Below are 17,531 nucleotides of genomic sequence, written 5' to 3' on the forward strand. Positions count from 1 at the left end.
TGAAAGTCCTGAAAAATAAAGAAGCAACAAGTAAGTTATATTAACTTTATTAAACATCAGGTTAGGTAAAATCATGAGCACAATTCCAGATTTCTGTTAATATAAAAATGTTTACAAAGTAATACTGAGTGCTTATGAATTGTTTCTTTTAAAAGTAGAAGGCAGATAAGACAAATACCAAAAATAATAATTTTGAAAATAGAATGCAGTGCAAAATATTATTATTTCATGAACTCCCTGTGCATCTAAATCAGTCTTAAAACAAACATGAGGTAGTACTCATTTATACAACAGGGTGAGCTCAGATTTAAAGAGTTGAAAAGTTATGGCCACAGCCATAGTTCCATGGTTCCATCAAAAGCTTCCCCAAAATAAAATAGCAAGCTAAGAAGCTACTATGTAGAAACAGGAGATGAACACAGATTAAGCCTGCAAGTGGGAATGGGACTCTTTGGATTGTGGCATATAGTTACAAGGTCTTTTATTTAGTGCTTTGAAACAAATATTTCTTTTTCTTTATTCAACATAAGAGGAAAAGAAACATTTCTGCCGGTTTAATTACCCTGAAACACATGAATAAGTAGGAGCATGAAATGCTTGTTATTGCAGTGCTGTAAACCAGAGAATAAAGATGGTGCAATTCTAATTCATTTCAGGAGAAGGTTCAGCTGAATGCAAGACTAATCATAATAATTTTATAACCTTTCCCTTCCCCAATTACCAGACCAAAAATCACTACCTTAGCAATAAACAAAAATTAGTAGTACATGATCCATGCCAAATATACATAAGCGTAATTTATCTACCCAAACCACTATAGTGAATAAATGAAAAACACAGCCAAATACTTGGTAAGAAAGGACACCAGTTTCATATCTCTACCAGCAATGTCTTCAATTTCCTGAAAACCAAGCAAGAGAGTCCCCCTTCCTACCCCTGTCAGACAGGCTTTTAGAAAAATACAGCAATTTTTTCATATCTCTATTCCACAATGAATTGTATCAACTCTCTAAATGATAAAACAGGTAAGCTTCAAATACATATAAGTTCCATGAGTGCCTATTTTGAATTAGACATTGGTATTGCCAGTAATACCAATTAATAGAATTACTCAATTCTATTAGTTACCACTTCAGTTTTTTAATGTAACTAGTATAATTTCACAATATTTTTTACATATGTGGAAGGTTAGATAAAATCATGTCATGCTTAACTGAACAATGCACCATGCCAAAGATTTTTATTTTATTCAGAAAGTACATGATTACTCTTTAATTATAAAATATTTGTAATTATATTCATGTGCAAGCTGTTTTATCCAAAAAAAATCCAAAAACTTCTGACATAAAAGTTGTTAAATATTTCATTCTTAACCAAATTTAAGTACATAAGAATTTGTTCCAACATAAAGAATCCCATCTTCATGCTTACTCCCAACAGTTGAAAAATATTTTGCATATAAATGTTTTTCTATCTTTTTGGCAACGTCATCCAACACTTTCCATAAATAATCAGTATAAATCTCTAATACTGAACAGAAATCTAACTGAAAACAAGCTTTATTATATTCATTACTATGCCTTTTCTATTCAGAAAGATTTTTCTTTAAAATGGTACAAAGTAGGAAAAAATGTTTCTTATCACTGTCTTTATATTCCAGAATGTTTTTTATGCCTGTTGAGACCACAGAAATCGGTCACATCTTTCTAGCATGGACTGGATCAAGGCTCTGCAACAGAAGTGAAGCATAAAGGGAAAAAATTGTAAAGAAATGCATTATTTCATCAAGCTGATTGGCCTATAAATATAACATACTTGTCACCACCACAGCTCTAACTTTTAATGAGTTCTTAAGACCTTTCTATTACCCACTTTGCTAAGTTAAAACAATCCTAAATCAAAATAAAATTGAAAAAACTTACAAAGACAATACACAAAACAAAACTATCCTACTTGACTTTCTTCCCAAGAGATTTATTTAATCCTAGTTTTAAGAAAATATAGCCAGGACAGGCTGCAGCTTTCCATATTTTATTTAAAATCAAAGGAACAATTTCAGTATTGTATCAAATACAACAGGGTATCTTGAAAATCTTTAAAAGGTATGGGCATTGGATTTGAGAACTCATGTGGTATAAATCGCTTTAAATACTCTATGATAAGTAATTAGAAGCTGTCTATAACAGCAGTGCAGAAATATAACATAGGCTTTTAAAATGACGCATCAGTCAGAATCTTTCAGTACTGATGGAGGAGCTGTAATCAAATTGCTGCCTATTACAACTCTGGTGACAATACCCATTTAAATATTACCTTTGGTCAAATATTTTTCAGAGAATTGGAAAAAAAAATCACACTTATCTCTTTGTTAATTAATTTGGCTATAAATTTTCCCAAGACTTATAAACCATAAACTTATAAACCATCCAGAATTGTTGAGAGTTGAGTTTTTTAATTGCCAGATTTATTATAGTGAAATACTGAAAAACTATCTTTTAATCTTTCTTTTGATCAATCCTATTAAAAGTGTAGGAAATAATACTGATTGTAAAAAAATTGGCACAACAGAAAAGAATCTTGAATTCTTTAATTATGGATTGTTTTATTCAAATGTGGTCTCCATTTTTAATTGCTCAATCTAATAGACTTATTTTTGTCTTTTTGGATAGAAATAATATGAAAATTTAAAAGTTGTATATTTCGCTTTAAAAGGAAAATGCTCATGCAACCAAGTAGTTTTTTTCAATGTTTGCTTTTGTGTTTTTTATTATTTCATGTTGATGTTCTGTTTGTCACCAAAAAAAATCTTGAAATCATAGTATTCAAGAAAATTGATTGTGAAGCACTGTGATTGTGATAACAGCTCTAAATCATAATACAGTATTTCTGGATCCCATCTATGAGAAACAATTCTTATAACACTTACCTTTGCCGTTTTTCAGCAATTCTTAGTATGTCACAGATCTTGGCAAATCTTTCTGATAATTCAGGTACCAGATCACATTCCTGCAACAGCTGCAAAGAACGATCTGGGCCAATTATTCTGGCTGCAAGGAGTGCAACATTTTCAACAGTAACAGAATTTGACCATTCAGGAGTACCATTACTAACAGCAGTGTCATCATGTGAAACAAGGATGTTGTCATGATTCTTCACAAGGCAAAGAAGGAGCTTCCACTCTTCTATTGTCTTCGGAACTGTCCCTAAATACAGATTTGATTTATGAAAAAAGCTATTTACAGCAAAACGCAAATTACTTTATATTACTTGGTATGCAGCAAATGTCTTGGTACAGCTATGCATTATGCAACATTTCTCTCACTACATTCTGATCTAGACAGCAATCAATGGATTTATAAAGTCCAGTACACATCAGTGGAAGATACAAAGCCAGACTAGCAACATGCACATTGCAAGATAATGTATAGGGTAAGAAACAGAATATGTTCAAAGCATATTCAAACTCAGTTTTCTCCGGGGTAAATTCATAACTTCTTTTATCTAATTTAAATCTTTTTGGCAGCTGTGTATATGTGAACCATTGGTCTTCCCATCACATTTTTGAGTTAATATTGGTTAGTAATACATGGTATGCTCACTATTTGGTTTACATCAATAGGTTCCTTCCTAGTAAACTAAAGGCATTTTGCATGTATATAAAGGAAGTGGTGGGGAGAGGGCCGTCTTCAAATCATGGTGACTGCAATTAGTTGCTGAAGTTTGGAAGGGGACATTAAAAATGAATTTGTTCACAATTTCCAAGGTAACACAGAAGATAAACCCATATGGGAAAATAAAGAAGCCTGATTAAGGGAATAATTTTTTTTTGTTTCCAGAGTGGCTGTTGGATGCTGTAGAATCCTTTCCAATGGCAAAGAAGGAACTGTGCAATGAAGAGTCTTCCCTGGAGAATTTGGGCTTTTCTAGTTTTCATGGTTATTAAATCTGGGTAGTTTGGGGACATATTAGGTTGCCAAGGATGCATTAAATTCTACATCCTTACTTTCCCTCAACTTATATCCCAAACAGAATGGAATGAATGTCAACTAAATAAAAGTAGAATTCTGGACATAACTTTTTAAACATTGGAGCCTGGAGGGAAGAATGGCAGAAAGGGACCTCACCACCAATTACCACTACTCAACTTCTGACTAGAGCCAGGAGGATTTAGGAAGTCATAGTACTTTGACTCTACTTTAATTACATGAATATAACAAACCTAAAAACTAAATATAACAGGCTTTCAAAATCTACAAATTACTTTTGCAGAAAATAGCAGAACCATATTTTAAAAAAATTCAAATTTTATCGTGCAAAATTTATGTTCTACTGTCTTCTTAGATGCAATTCCAAAAAACAGATTTTTTTTTGTTAAATGTAATTGTTTTATTTCAATGTTAATGAAATTAAAAATGCATGCCTTAGATACTTAACACACATAATTTGATTCTTAAATTATATTAACCATCTTTGGTGTTCAACAACTCCATATCATCCAAATGAACAATATTAGCAAATATTTCAGATCTTCTATCCAACTCCAAACAGAGAGAAATAAATCCAGGCCAGAAGCTGTAACAGTAAAACAAAACATTAGACTATAGTTCTATTTTTTTATAATAATGTTTATTGAAGTTTAAAAATACAAAGATAAAAGCTAATACAAACTAAGAAAAATATAAAAAAAAAAAAGTGCAGAGAGAAAAAAAGAGGAAGGAAAAAAATATAAAGAAAAAAAGATATATAAAGAAATAACTTCCCCCTTCATCAAGACAAGTACAATTTCAGTAACTTACCACCTTTTCTGACATTTTAACCAAAAATCTCTTCATCCCATATCTCATCTTTTATCTATTAGCAAATAATAAAACCTCATCATTCAATATTAATCAGGAAAAGTCCATTGAGAGGTACCAGAATTAACAATATGTATATTTTAAACTTAAATAAGTAAATCAATTTCATTTTCCTTTCCTTTCCTTTCCTTTCCTTTCCTTTCCTTTCCTTTCCTTTCCTTTCCTTTCTTCCTTTCCTTTAGATTATAGTTCTAAATAGACATTCTAAACTTAAATGAGAAGATGAACAATTTCTTATTTCAACTAATATATAGATTCAGAGTATAGATCACAAATCTTATTTACTGTCAAGTGCACATTCATGAATTGGAGCATGGAAATATCTTGAGAACATTAGGGTAAGGATAAAAAGAGAGAAACAAAAGCAATATCATCATGGGAGTTTATTATAATTTGCCTGGACAGGCAGAAGATATGGAGGAAGCCTGTCTGTGCCAGATGATCAAACTTTGAAAGAGGCATGCAATAGTGCCAATGGAAGATTTCATTTACTCTGACATCTGGAAATCTAACTCTGCCACAAGGTAGAGGTTCAAAAAATTGACAGAAGGTATAAAAAGGAATAAGGAGATGTGCTATCGTGGATGAAATCCTTACCAACAAAGGAATTGGTTGAAGAAATGAAGGTGACTAAAGTGATCATGTTCATAATATCAAGGGGAAGGAGAATAGAGAAGAGTCAGATTTGTATATTGGATTTCAGAAGACTGCAGTTTGGTGAACTAGAAGCTAGAAGGTAAGTAAGATCTAGTGGCTTGAAATCCTAAAAGAGAAGTGTACTGAAACTATAATTATAAACAATTCCTACTAGAAAGAAAAAACGAAAAATCTAAAGAGACAAGTGTGGATACAATGAGAGCTTCCTAAAACTTCGTAAAGAAAAAGAGACATGTATAGAAAATGGAGGAGGGAAATATAATCAAAGGATACAAGATAATTGCCAGAAACCATAGGAATTGGGTCAAAAAGGACTAAATCAGAAATTGGGAAGAACCTTGTGAGAAATGCCCATGGGCATGTCAGAAATGAAAGGAAACTAAGTCTGTCATGAGGAGAAAAGAATGAATTGGTAACGGGTGATATTAAGGAGGCAGAATGTCTTAATTCATGTTTTATACTTGTCTTCTCTCAGAAGGAAAATGAAGACCTAACTGACCATTGCTTTGCCACTAGTGGAAAGAGGAAACTGCATCTCAGGACAGACAAGGAGAACTCCTAGCTGATTTATATGAATGCAACTCTCCAGAGCCAGATAAATTTCATCCTAAGGTACTGAAGAACCTAGAGGAGGTGACTGAAGAATCTTTGAGAATCCCTGGAGAACTGGTGAAATCCCAGATAACTGGAGGAAAGCAAATATTGTTCTTATTTCCAAAACAAGGAAAGAGGATCACTTGGGAAATTAAATACCTGTGAGCTTGACATCTTTACTGGGAAAGTTCCTCAACTAAATTGCTAAACAACATATATGGAGGAGGCGGCAGTCGTGGCCAGGAGAACCTTTGTCCACCTTCATGCAGTATGCCAGTTACGCCCTTTCCTGGATCAGGAGGCTCTCTGATCAATCACTCATGCCCTGGTCATCTCTCGGCAAGACTATTGCAATGCGCTCTACATGGAGCTACTTTTGGAGAGTATCTGGAAGCTACAGCTGGTCCAAAATGCGGCCGCATGGATAATTCTGAGTGCCCCAAGAACAGTGCGTATAACACCTTTATTACGTGAGATGCACTGGATCCCATTCTGCTTCCAGGTCCAATTCAAAGCGTTGGTTATCACCTTTAAAGCCTTACACGGCATGGGTCCAGGTTACCTGAGGGACTGTCTTACTCCCGTCACATCAACCCATCCCGCCCGGTCAGGCAGAGAGGACATGTTGGAGGTCCTGTCAGTGAGAGAATGTCGACTGGTGGAGCCCAGGAGGAGAGCCTTCTCTGCCGTTGCTCCCACCCTTTGGAACATTCTCCCCCTAGAGGTGCGGCAGGCCCCTACCCTGCCAGCCTTCCGGAAAAAATTGGAGACCTGGCTCTGCCAGCTTGCCTGGGGAGGATAACAACTCAACCCAATCCTGGGGGTGTCTAGCACCTCAATGACGCTCCCTGAGTGATCACCAATTCTTTTGGAACCTTTTAGTTTTTATTTATTACTGTAATTTTGTAACTTTGATTTTAATTGTTTTGCAAACCACCCAGAGTCATTTAACGAGATGGGCGGTGACAAATTTGATAAATAAATAAGTGACCCTTTGGATAGGAATGCAGAACAAGGGCCAGCATATCTTTGCAACCAAGTTATGCCAGACTATCCTTATCTCCTTTTTTGACAGAGTTACTAGTTTAATAGATTAAGGGATTGATGTGGACATATGTACCTTGACCTTAGCAAAGTAGTCAACAAAATTTATCATTATATCCTTATTAATAAAATGGCAAAATATGAGCTAGGTGATATAACTGTTATATGGAGTCATAACTGACAATGACTGCACCAGAGTACTCATAAATGGCTCCACATCAGCCATGTTATCAAGTAGAGTGCCATGGGAATCTGAGTACATTTAGCCTGCACAAGAGATAAATGGGAGATAAGATAGCAGTCTTTGGATATCTGAAGTGTTGCTATATAGAAGAGGGAGCTTACTTCTTATCTATTGCCCCACAGAGCAGGACCAGAACCAATGTGAAAATATAGGGAAGCAAATTCAGGTTAGATAATAAAAGGAATTTCTTGATGGTAACAGCTGTCAACCTAGTGGAATAGGCTGCCTCATCTTTTCACTGGAAGTATGCAAACAGAGGATTAATAGCCATCTGTCCAAAATGCCTTAGCAGATCCTGTACTGAATGGGGGTTGGACAAGATGACCTCTGGGGCATCTTCCAATTCTGTGGTTCTATTGAATGCAAAGGACTAGCAGTGTACTAAAAGGACCAACACTAAGTCACCAGGCATACATATAGATCATCAAAGTTAGGAAAAATCTCCACTCATTTTTTCTTGTTCAGGGAGAGGAGAATCCCAGTATCTCTCTCTTAGTCACTAAAAATAAGCAGCCTTGGCATCCATCTTTACTTTAATACTGGGGATACACAGATTCAATGACAACTATAAAGGAAGCTGGCTTTTGATCCCCAAGATGGCAACATGGGAGGCTGAGCATCGCATGAGTGCTGACAGTCTCCTTTGTCATCATATTTTACGAAATGTTTTAGATCAGATGCATTCTGTAATTTCCTGAAGAAGACTATGCTTCTGAGTTTTATCCTTGTTGCTGCTGATTATTTACAGTCTTAATCTTGCAGCCTTGAGAAATTTCCTTCATTGCCACTACAACTGAGGCAAGCTGAATGTTACAGTAGAGGTGGTGGCAGGGACAGTTCCTTTAAAGAAAAAACAAAAAAAGAAGAAAACCCAAGAGAGTGAAGATGCCCCCCTCTATGTAATGAATAAATTGACTAGTTATAGTCAGGAAATGACTTAGAGCATATACCCTTTTTAACTAACATCTTTACAAAAAAGACAGTAAGACCAAACTAGGAGATGCTCTGTTCCCAAAACATATTCCTATTAATTGTTCACTTTGGAGTGATTCAATACCGAAAAATATTTCATCAGTTTAATAAATTGGGGTACAATCTAGACTAAATAATTAGACCCAACTGAAAATGAAAGAGTTGAGAGGTGAGTTTCTAAGTTCAATGAATTTATGCATTTGGTACCATTCACATTTAAATTTTTTAGGGCTGTACTTTTGACAGGTAAAATTAATTCAATTTTCAAATTTAGTCAAAATAAAGTAGCAAAATATATAATTCAATAGTATTTTTTTTATTCTATTCAGATGCACCGAGAAAATCTATCTATATGGTCACTAAAAGTTGACACTGACCTGATGACACATAATCAGAATCTTCTATTCAGCAGCAACCATAATCAAGGTCTCCATATATCACTAGCTGAGCCACAAATGAAATTCTAGCAATGGCTATTATGGGCTGAACTAATAAACTGATAAAAAAAAAATGTCACCTAAGTAGAAGGGAGGAGAGAGAGAGGTTTGTTTTAACTGAAACACAATTTAATAAATTGTGGTAGATGAAGCAGACAGATAATGTGTATGAAAGCTAAAAGAATACAGAATACACAACAAGTAAATTAGTCACTATCTGACCACTAATATATAGGGAGCATGTTTGTGCACAAGAGTAACGTATATCCTAGACTGAAGCTGAACTGTGTGAAGTGATAAATTATGAAAAAGGACAAAACAAAGAATACATGCATTATACGATGAAAATGAAGTTTCAAGACTGTTTTAAGAAAATATTCCACATTACCCATAGTTTCGACATATGTCAGTCATTTTCTCCTTCCTTACAACATCAGCCGGAAGATTAAGCAAAAGTACAATCAGTTGATTATACCCCCAAGTAAACAAATGCGAATGTGGCCTGAAAACAGTAGTAAAAATTAATTTTTAAAGCTTTTTGTAAAGAAGGCTCAATAAATAATTGTAATCAAAATCTATACTGACATCTATTTGTTTACAGTTTTAATATTTTGCTCCAAACAGAAGACTGGGTAGATTAAAGTGGAATAGAGTTATATTGGCTGTTTTTTTAATTGCCAAGAGGGAGCGGGCTACGTGGACCTCAGTGGCAGAGAATTCCAAAGTAAGGGGGCTACCACAGAAAAGGCTTGCTATCTGATCCATATCTCCCTGATGTCTGATAACTATATTAGCAAGGAATATAAATATTATTAATACCTAATATTAATATCATTAAAGGGAATTTTATATACTGCCATTAACCAGAGAAAATATCACAAAGAGGAGCAGAAGGAAAAAACGCTTAAGGAGAAAATAAAGAAAAATTTACTGATAAACCTTTGAAAGAAAGTCTTGTTTTTACAACTTCCCATTACATCGGACCCATTGCTTACAGGCAGAAAATACTGTCTTGAATCTTTTTTTATTTTAATTATACCAAACCATTAGGGAATTCGTTTCAAATGGCTTTATCTGTTTGAAGATAAAAGTGGGCTTCCAAGTTTGTATTATTTGGAAAATGTTAAGCATGGTTTCTGATTCATGCAGTCTAGGGTATGCAGCTATTTGGATCAGCACTATAAAAGATGTTTTGGAGGAGATAGGGGAGCTTTTAACCCAAATAGCTGCATAGCCTTAATGCATATTTAAAAATAATGACTGATTGTAGCTTTACAATATTCATTTAACACAAAGGAGGAGTTAAAAATGAGCAAAAGACTTGCATGTAACTTGTACATATTTTGGTTCCTTAAGCTAGCATCTAATCATCCAGATTGGGCCTTAGAAAACTTAGGAAAAATTTGTAGATGAAATCTTCTAGGAAAAAGACTTTTTGGAGCTACATAGATAATCAGAAAAGCTAGTAAACTACAATTCATACCGTGGATTTCCTTGGATATCCATTGTGCTTGTTTTATGTGGGGCATCATGAGACATTGCTAAACACAGCCACTCTACTTGTAATGAATCAGGATGAAGAAGAGATCTAAGGAATGATAAACTAGAAAAAAAATATTTATTAGTAATTTTTGTAATTATTTGTCAGATTTACAGTATCTAATTGGGCCTCACATTTTTCACATCTAAATTCAGTATAATGTATTTACATATTTAAATAGCATTTTTTTTTCTTTTAAGAAAAAGAGAAGCAAATATTACCACAAAGTTTATTTAGTTTTAGGAATTCTAGAGTTTATAAAAACAAAGAAAACAGGAAATGTTTAATGCACTATGTACCAGCAGTATTAGTTTAGCACATCTTTTTGATGAGCTGACAAAATAACTAGATCATAAAACTAATGAACAAACTCTTTTCCTAACAATTACTAATACTGACTTAATACTACTTTCCTCCAAGTGTCAAATGTCATTACGATGGGATTAATATTTGTATCATTTTCCTGTATTCCATCTCTTGCCTCCCTTCCCAAAATTAAGAAAACATAATACATACCGTTCATCTTCAGCCTTTGATTTTATAAGGCTGTCTAAATATGCTAGAAAATGTTCAGGATTATTTTTACAAATTTGCTTGATATCTGAAGGTGCAATCAAAGGATAAAACTTGATCAAAGGTCTTAGAGAAGTTTCTCCAAATTTTTTATAAAGCCTACAATAAGACACAGAAGATAAATTTAAAACATAATTCTTCCTAGAATTATCATTCAGCTAATAGTAAGCATGCTTTCAATACATTAGTTGTACCACATACTGCTCATACAAAAAAATTATCCAAACAAAGTTTGCCTAAACTTAGTTTATAAAAATGGAAAGGAATATGACAATCATTCCTCTGTATGCAACAGCATGCATGATCCACTATCAAGGTCAGAAGTATAGGATTTCTTCACAAACTACACGTGTTTCATGACAGCTCTCAAGAGGGACGTGATTTTTCTCTGTGTCAACAGCTAAGAATTAAATTATATGTATTTAAACAAATCTAAAGGTTTATACCTTTCAGCATGTGCCAGCAAAACAGGAGCATCCCAGGGCCCCAAATCAACTAGCAATTTCAGTGTTTTAAACATATCTCCATTTTCAAGTGCCACTGTCACAGGGCTAGTCAGAGTCAATTCTGAAACCAATAATTGTATGTTACAACCATCATATTTAACAGCAGCATTATGCAAAACATAAATTTTCACAGTGCCAATCTTAAACCAACTTTGCTGAATAGGTAACAGACTTTTTGTATTTTCAAAGTACATATGTTTCATTTCAAATCTGACCTATTACAGCTATGATAACTGGATTATGGTCATATATACTCAGCTACACTGTTTCTTGATGAGTAACTCCTAGTATTACTGATCGAAGTGCACTGGGCAACAGACAATATTGAGAGGATTTCCACTCATAGTGGAATTTCATTGTTTCCTCTCACCATCTCTCATATCTATTCTGAATTATTTTTAATCCTCAGAAGTAGATATGAAGTATAAGGGAATATGGAGGGACAAAGGAAAAAAAAATGTCTTACAAGTAGTGGGGAGCATAATCTTTGGGCCAAGGATTGCACTTCCTAGAATTCCAAAAAATGGAACTAATACTAAATTGAAATTACTTAACTAACATTTAAATAAACTGAAAAAAACCCCGAGATTTAATATGGCTATAATCTTTAACTTCTCCCTCATATCTTTGATTCAGAGATGATATGACTGAATCACCCCTTGAAATCAAACTTCTGAATCAATCTACTTGAATCAAATGAGTCAATGGATATTTGTATATGCACATATACACTATTAATGACAGCTTTTCAAACCACAATTTCAAGTCAAACCAACAATTTGAATGTATTATTAGCAACTCCTAATAATTTATTGATCAATAGCAGCTTTTAAAGAGATTCTAGAGCCTGGAAGTTGCTACCAGAATGACTCTATTAAAGGGGCATGAATGTGCAACCATTCTCTCTCTCAATGAATTTCACTGAAAGAAAAGAAATGGGAAAGTTTAGATGTGGGTTTCTTGCACTCACAATCCTTACTGAATAGTAATAGGTTTCTCCAAAGAATCCTGAATGTTATACTTCAAATCAGAAGAAATCTCCAAGACAAATGTGAGGAACTTCCAGTCCACAGGCCTAATCTGGCATCAGGGATTTTCCATCAAATCTATTGGCTCTTTTGCCAGTGTTAACCCTACTTGCCCTTCTTTTCCACCACAGCAGGAAAACAGAAAATCTCACAGCCTGGTAACTCCTAATCAAAGATATTTTAAAGGCTTATTGTACAGGGTTTGGTTTATTTTTTTAAAACAATGAGCTTTGTGTGTGTGCTCGTGCACAATAGGTAATGACATGCGGACAGTAAGTGCTGTCCAGTGACCTAGGTTAAGGCTTGCCTGCATTTTTTATTACAGTTTCCAACTGGGCCTACCTGCCTTTCAGCCTTCAGGTCTTTTGAATGTTGTCTTATTTTTTAAGAATATACAACTGTCCTGCAGGAAGATTTACAGAAGCTTCCAAAGATTTTCTACAGATTTATTTGTAAGACAAAACTCTACAGAATGGATAGACACAAACACACAAGATCCTAAAAATTACTTGCCTTTCAGACCTTCCATATAGGCATCCCAAACTTCGGGATGATTGTTGTGACAGGTAATAATACACCTCTTCAGCCTTTCTAAATCAAGGAGGAAAAAATAGTCCCTAATGAATTTAGAAGCCAGAGCACATGAAATATCTGGTAACACACACAGTTCATTATTTACTTGTGAACTTTCATATATATTTAATTCAAAACATAAAGTTGTCAGCTCTATCAGATCTTTCTGAATGTTCTGTGCTATAAAAAATGGGGGATTAATCTGATACGGCTGGTTGAAAACAGCCTCTGTCCTCAAAGGCTGTTCACATAATATATTATCAGCCTGATAATTTGTACTTGAATTAGTATTTTCTTCCCAAGTTTCACCCTGTACTGTATTTGGATCTTCATTTTCATAGTTTATTCTCAATACTGTGTTCAGTTCCTTATCTTCAAGTTCATTATATTGATCCTTTAGCACATCTTCTTGAAAAGTTCTGTCTTCAGGTTGCAAAGGCATTTCTTTGTCTCTCTCAGTTGTCTCATTATCTAAAATGACAGCTGCTTTTAATCCACAGGCTTCTTCTAGAAATGGAATCCAATCCAGCAAAATTGCCCTCAAGTACTGTGGTTGTAACAAAACAAGTGGATCCTGGAGTCTGGCCCTTTAAACAATGAAAGATATTCGATTTGTACTTTAATAAATACAAAACTGTTGGCAAAGAATTCTGTTCAGCTAATACTGCAATTCTAATTAACTACAACATTCAAAATACCCTTTTTATTTTCTTCACCATAATTTCTGATTATTCAAATAATTAAATTTTGAAGTATGCTGTGTTTTCCTCATTGACATTTTACTTGTACTTCAATGACTGCAATTACAACTACTAACAGTTTCAGAACCACCTGGCTACTACAGGTAAAATTTCAATGCATGGGTTCTCAAAGCCTTTGTAAGATACAGAAAGTTGTTTCTGTCTGTGCAACTCCCATATTCATATTCAAATTATGAAGAACTTCCATGGTTCCTGCAACTTCCAGAGGAAGTTGAAATGAAAAATTCTTTATATTTCAACTGAACATTCAGCGTGGCTTATCCATCAAAATACACATCCACAGACAAATAAAAGTCCTTCTTGTGGACAGAAGAGAAAAATGTTTTTTGTCAATTCCACTTCTCCCTATAGCCTATATACATGCCACCCCTCCGCAATCTGCTCTGGATAGAGAAAATGTGAAAATTATTTTTCCACCATTTTTTTCCAGCAAACATCTCTGCTGGATTGGAATACCTTCCACAGAAAGATGTAGCTCATCTTCATGCAGAAGATATGTCTGATCCAGCCCAATATACCCTACAAATGTGTTTATTGTATTTATTCTGCCTTTCCTCAAACGAATACAGAGCAGTACATATGTTTCATTTAAAAAGACCTTGATTTTACTTACAGAGTTTCTGTAGTTACTGCTTTGATGTCTTTAAGGTAATCCTCTTCTGGAGGCTGGCTCTGTAGCTCAACTCTTGACATTTTAATAAATAATAGGTGCATGTTAAAAAAACATCCTTACTTTCTTATTTAGTTCCGTAGCATTTAGAAGATCAGTCTAGTCTTGTGATTCCTTCCACATTCAGTCCCTCACATTTCAACAGTACAAACACAGATTTTAAAATCTAAATTTAACCACGTATTCTCAGCAGCATTCTGAACAGAGATGTAACCATGTTTGCTATCAAATATCTATTTTGTATGCTTGATGTTCTACACCATATATTCCAATGCATTTTTTATCCCAGTTCAATTCCTATAGTAACTTTGAATGGCATTTTAATATGTTTCAAAATAAGAACTTTTAGGCATGCATCTGAAATATGAGTAGTCTAGCAAGGTTCTCATAGCTTACTGACAAAGCAGTAGCTTTCCTAATTCATTATCGTACCGAAAGAAAAATATTGGCACAGGTGAAATGAAATTTTACTCACTCTTTTTCCAGAGGCTGTGCTTCTATTCTGGCAGCCACTTCTGAGAGTGGCTCTTCATCTTTAACGTCTTGTCTGATTCTATCAGGATTCAGATGAAGGGTACCAATTTTCTCAATCTTCTCTGTGGTTTTGCGTACAAAACTAGAAACACTAGAAATCAAAGTAAAAATGGTATAATCCCCAGAAAGAGCAGAAAGCTAAATGGAAACATATTGGTTTAATATCACATGAGTTTTCACAGGCCCTTAAGGAAATATGAAGAAAGAGAGTTTAGTTAAGCATAAGCAGAGATTTTGGATCATTAAGAATCATCCCAATTTTCAACTGTTAAAGCAAAATAAGGTTAGAAAAAAATACAGGTTCTACAATTAAAATGTTTAGCATTCCTTGACAGATAATTGTTATGTTTGATCTAAATATTTAAATAATACTGGCCAAAGATTTTATGATACAAAAGCCATTAAGTCTTTTCATTATTTCAGTTCTGGGTACATTGCTTAAAATCTAATATATTAATTCAAATTGCAATTTGATTCTAATTTCATATTTTACAGCTTTGGGGGTCTGTAGCAAACAAAATTAAATGGAATATTGCAGTAAACAACTGTCAGAATTAAGTGCACTAGTTCTCTACCACTCATATAAACACATTGGTTAAACATCTGTATTTTCCAAAATATGCAAAAATTGCCAGTAGGTATAGATGTCTGCTGTATTGGTCCACTAAGAAAATATACACTACCAGCAGTATTAACATCTATAATTGAAATAATGTTGAATAATCTTTCAGTATTCTCAGAACTATTCTTAGGATTTAAGGCTAAGTAATTGGAGGGGAGGGGGTAGAGAGAATGAACACTGGACCTGACAGGACTATTCCAAAGTCTGAATTCTGAAGTGCTCTTAACAAGACATATAGAAGATCATATAAAGACTTCACTGATTGGATTTGCTAAGTGAAAAACATTTTGGAAGGACTACTTGAAAGGAGAGAAAGAAGAAAAAACAGTTGCTCATCTTTGCAAAAAAGCCAGCAGTTTCTTGCATATATGCAGGAAATAGATCTAAATAATTGTTGGTGTTTATATTTTCAAAGAAAGAGCAGCTGGGAGGGTGCGGTATTTATTGTAGCTTTCAGAAATAAAAGAATTAACCATAACTGCTTGGGCTGAAGTACACTGTATGCAAACCAAAAAATAAATTCTGTAATTTTAGGCACACAGGTAGTTAGACATCACTTGTTTTATTTTAAAAAACAAGATTTTTTAAATAACAGCATAAATAACAAAACACAGCAAAACCTGAAAGTAATTTGTTCCCATCTTCAAAACAGCATACTGCTATTTGGAGCAAAATAAACTAATAAAACTTTACTTTCGTTTTCGTTGTAAGTCACAATCATTTCCTATGTGGTTTCGGCTGGTTTTTTTTAATGCTAACTGAATAGGAAGAATAGTAAAATTTAGATCCAAAAGATACCATACATGAATAGAAAGGAACTTCCACTAGGAAACATCACCAAATCCTTCCAGTTCCTCCTTTGATGCAGTTTTGCCATCCGTAACATATCGGGGTCCCTCTGACCTTCAAGATCAACTTAGTAAATGAGCAAAATTTCATTTCCTCTTTCCAGGACTGAACTGAAACTTCTTAAAAGTTTGTGGGGCATTACTCCATGAAGCTAAATGATAAGAAGTTCAGGACAGATAAAGGGAACTATTTTCTCTTCACAATCAATGGCTACCAATTCAGACAGCTTTAAACTCTAACTTATAGAAGATAATTCTATTAATTATCTAAGATAATTCTATTAAGTAGTCATGATAACTATGCTTTATACCAAGTAATAAGTTACAACAACATTCATAACCTGTCTGCGGGCATTGACATAATTTGGCCACTAGCAGACCAGAGTGCTGACCAGATGAATCTTTCTGCCTGTTTAAGCTTGACTCTTCTTATGGCCATCTTTTCCTGTTACGCCTGTCTCTCCTGGCCTTATAATTTTGTGCATATTGAGGTGGAATTTGTTCCTGGAACATTTTTCTGTGGAAATGATACAACTTAGTCTTCTGATCAGAATCCATACCCGCAAATGGCTTGCATATAGTACCAATCATAGAAGCATTTACTTGTCTGCTTCCTCTACATTTAATATTAATGGATCAGTGGTCAAGGAATTGATGCTTAATTGACAGTGTTAAAATGGTAAATTATTTGCATTCTATAAAGTAAATTAAGGGCTATTTGGACAGTTTCTTAATAAGGAAGGATGAGCAGTAGACAGAGTAAAGAGTAGAAGGAAAAGTCAGCATATCTTAAAAGGAAACAGACAAACCAGTGAAAAAGAAAACTATCGTTCTGTAAATAAGCATGGAGTTCTATACTTCTAAAACACCTTCTATATTGTATGATCTGTTCAAAAATATTCTTAAATAAATTTTGTTTATAAAATTGGCCCTCTAAGTACCTCCCATGCCAAAGATATTCTACCAGGAAAAGAACAGAGAAAAAGACGCACATATATTACCTGCAGCCTTGTTATCTGTGGTTTCACATATCTGTGGTTATCACAGACCAGACCTCACTTCAAGGTTTGCA

The 17,531-nt window shown here is 34.3% G+C and overlaps 1 protein-coding gene across 10 annotated transcripts in view; it reads right to left on the reverse strand.

The window, feature by feature from the left end:
* Nucleotides 1–31: 31 nt before the first annotated feature.
* HPS5 (HPS5 biogenesis of lysosomal organelles complex 2 subunit 2) overlaps nt 32–17,531 on the reverse strand; it is a 45,138-nt gene continuing 27,638 nt past the window's right edge. For 8 of the 10 annotated variants that reach the window (XM_088146025.1, XM_088146023.1, XM_088146028.1 and 5 more), the window contains exons 14-23: nt 14,931–15,080; nt 14,399–14,470; nt 12,965–13,611; nt 11,364–11,484; nt 10,861–11,016; nt 10,288–10,407; nt 9,193–9,306; nt 4,466–4,572; nt 2,927–3,203; nt 32–1,729 (exon numbers count right to left, since the gene is read on the reverse strand). In XM_088146025.1, the coding sequence (XP_088002151.1) occupies nt 1,669–1,729; nt 2,927–3,203; nt 4,466–4,572; nt 9,193–9,306; nt 10,288–10,407; nt 10,861–11,016; nt 11,364–11,484; nt 12,965–13,611; nt 14,399–14,470; nt 14,931–15,080 (1,825 nt within the window). In that variant the 3' untranslated portion in view covers nt 32–1,668. Of the gene's footprint in view, nt 1,730–2,926; nt 3,204–4,465; nt 4,573–8,744; nt 8,885–9,192; nt 9,307–10,287; nt 10,408–10,860; nt 11,017–11,363; nt 11,485–12,964; nt 13,612–14,398; nt 14,471–14,930; nt 15,081–17,531 lie in introns of those variants that run through there. The other 2 variants (XR_015797102.1, XR_015797103.1) reach the window with 2 other exon arrangements.

Source organism: Python bivittatus, unplaced genomic scaffold, assembly GCF_059951505.1.
Source record: "Python bivittatus isolate LINGU-HERP-01145 unplaced genomic scaffold, Pbiv_v1 ctg000480_np1212, whole genome shotgun sequence".
NCBI classification, from domain to species: Eukaryota; Metazoa; Chordata; class Lepidosauria; order Squamata; family Pythonidae; genus Python; species Python bivittatus.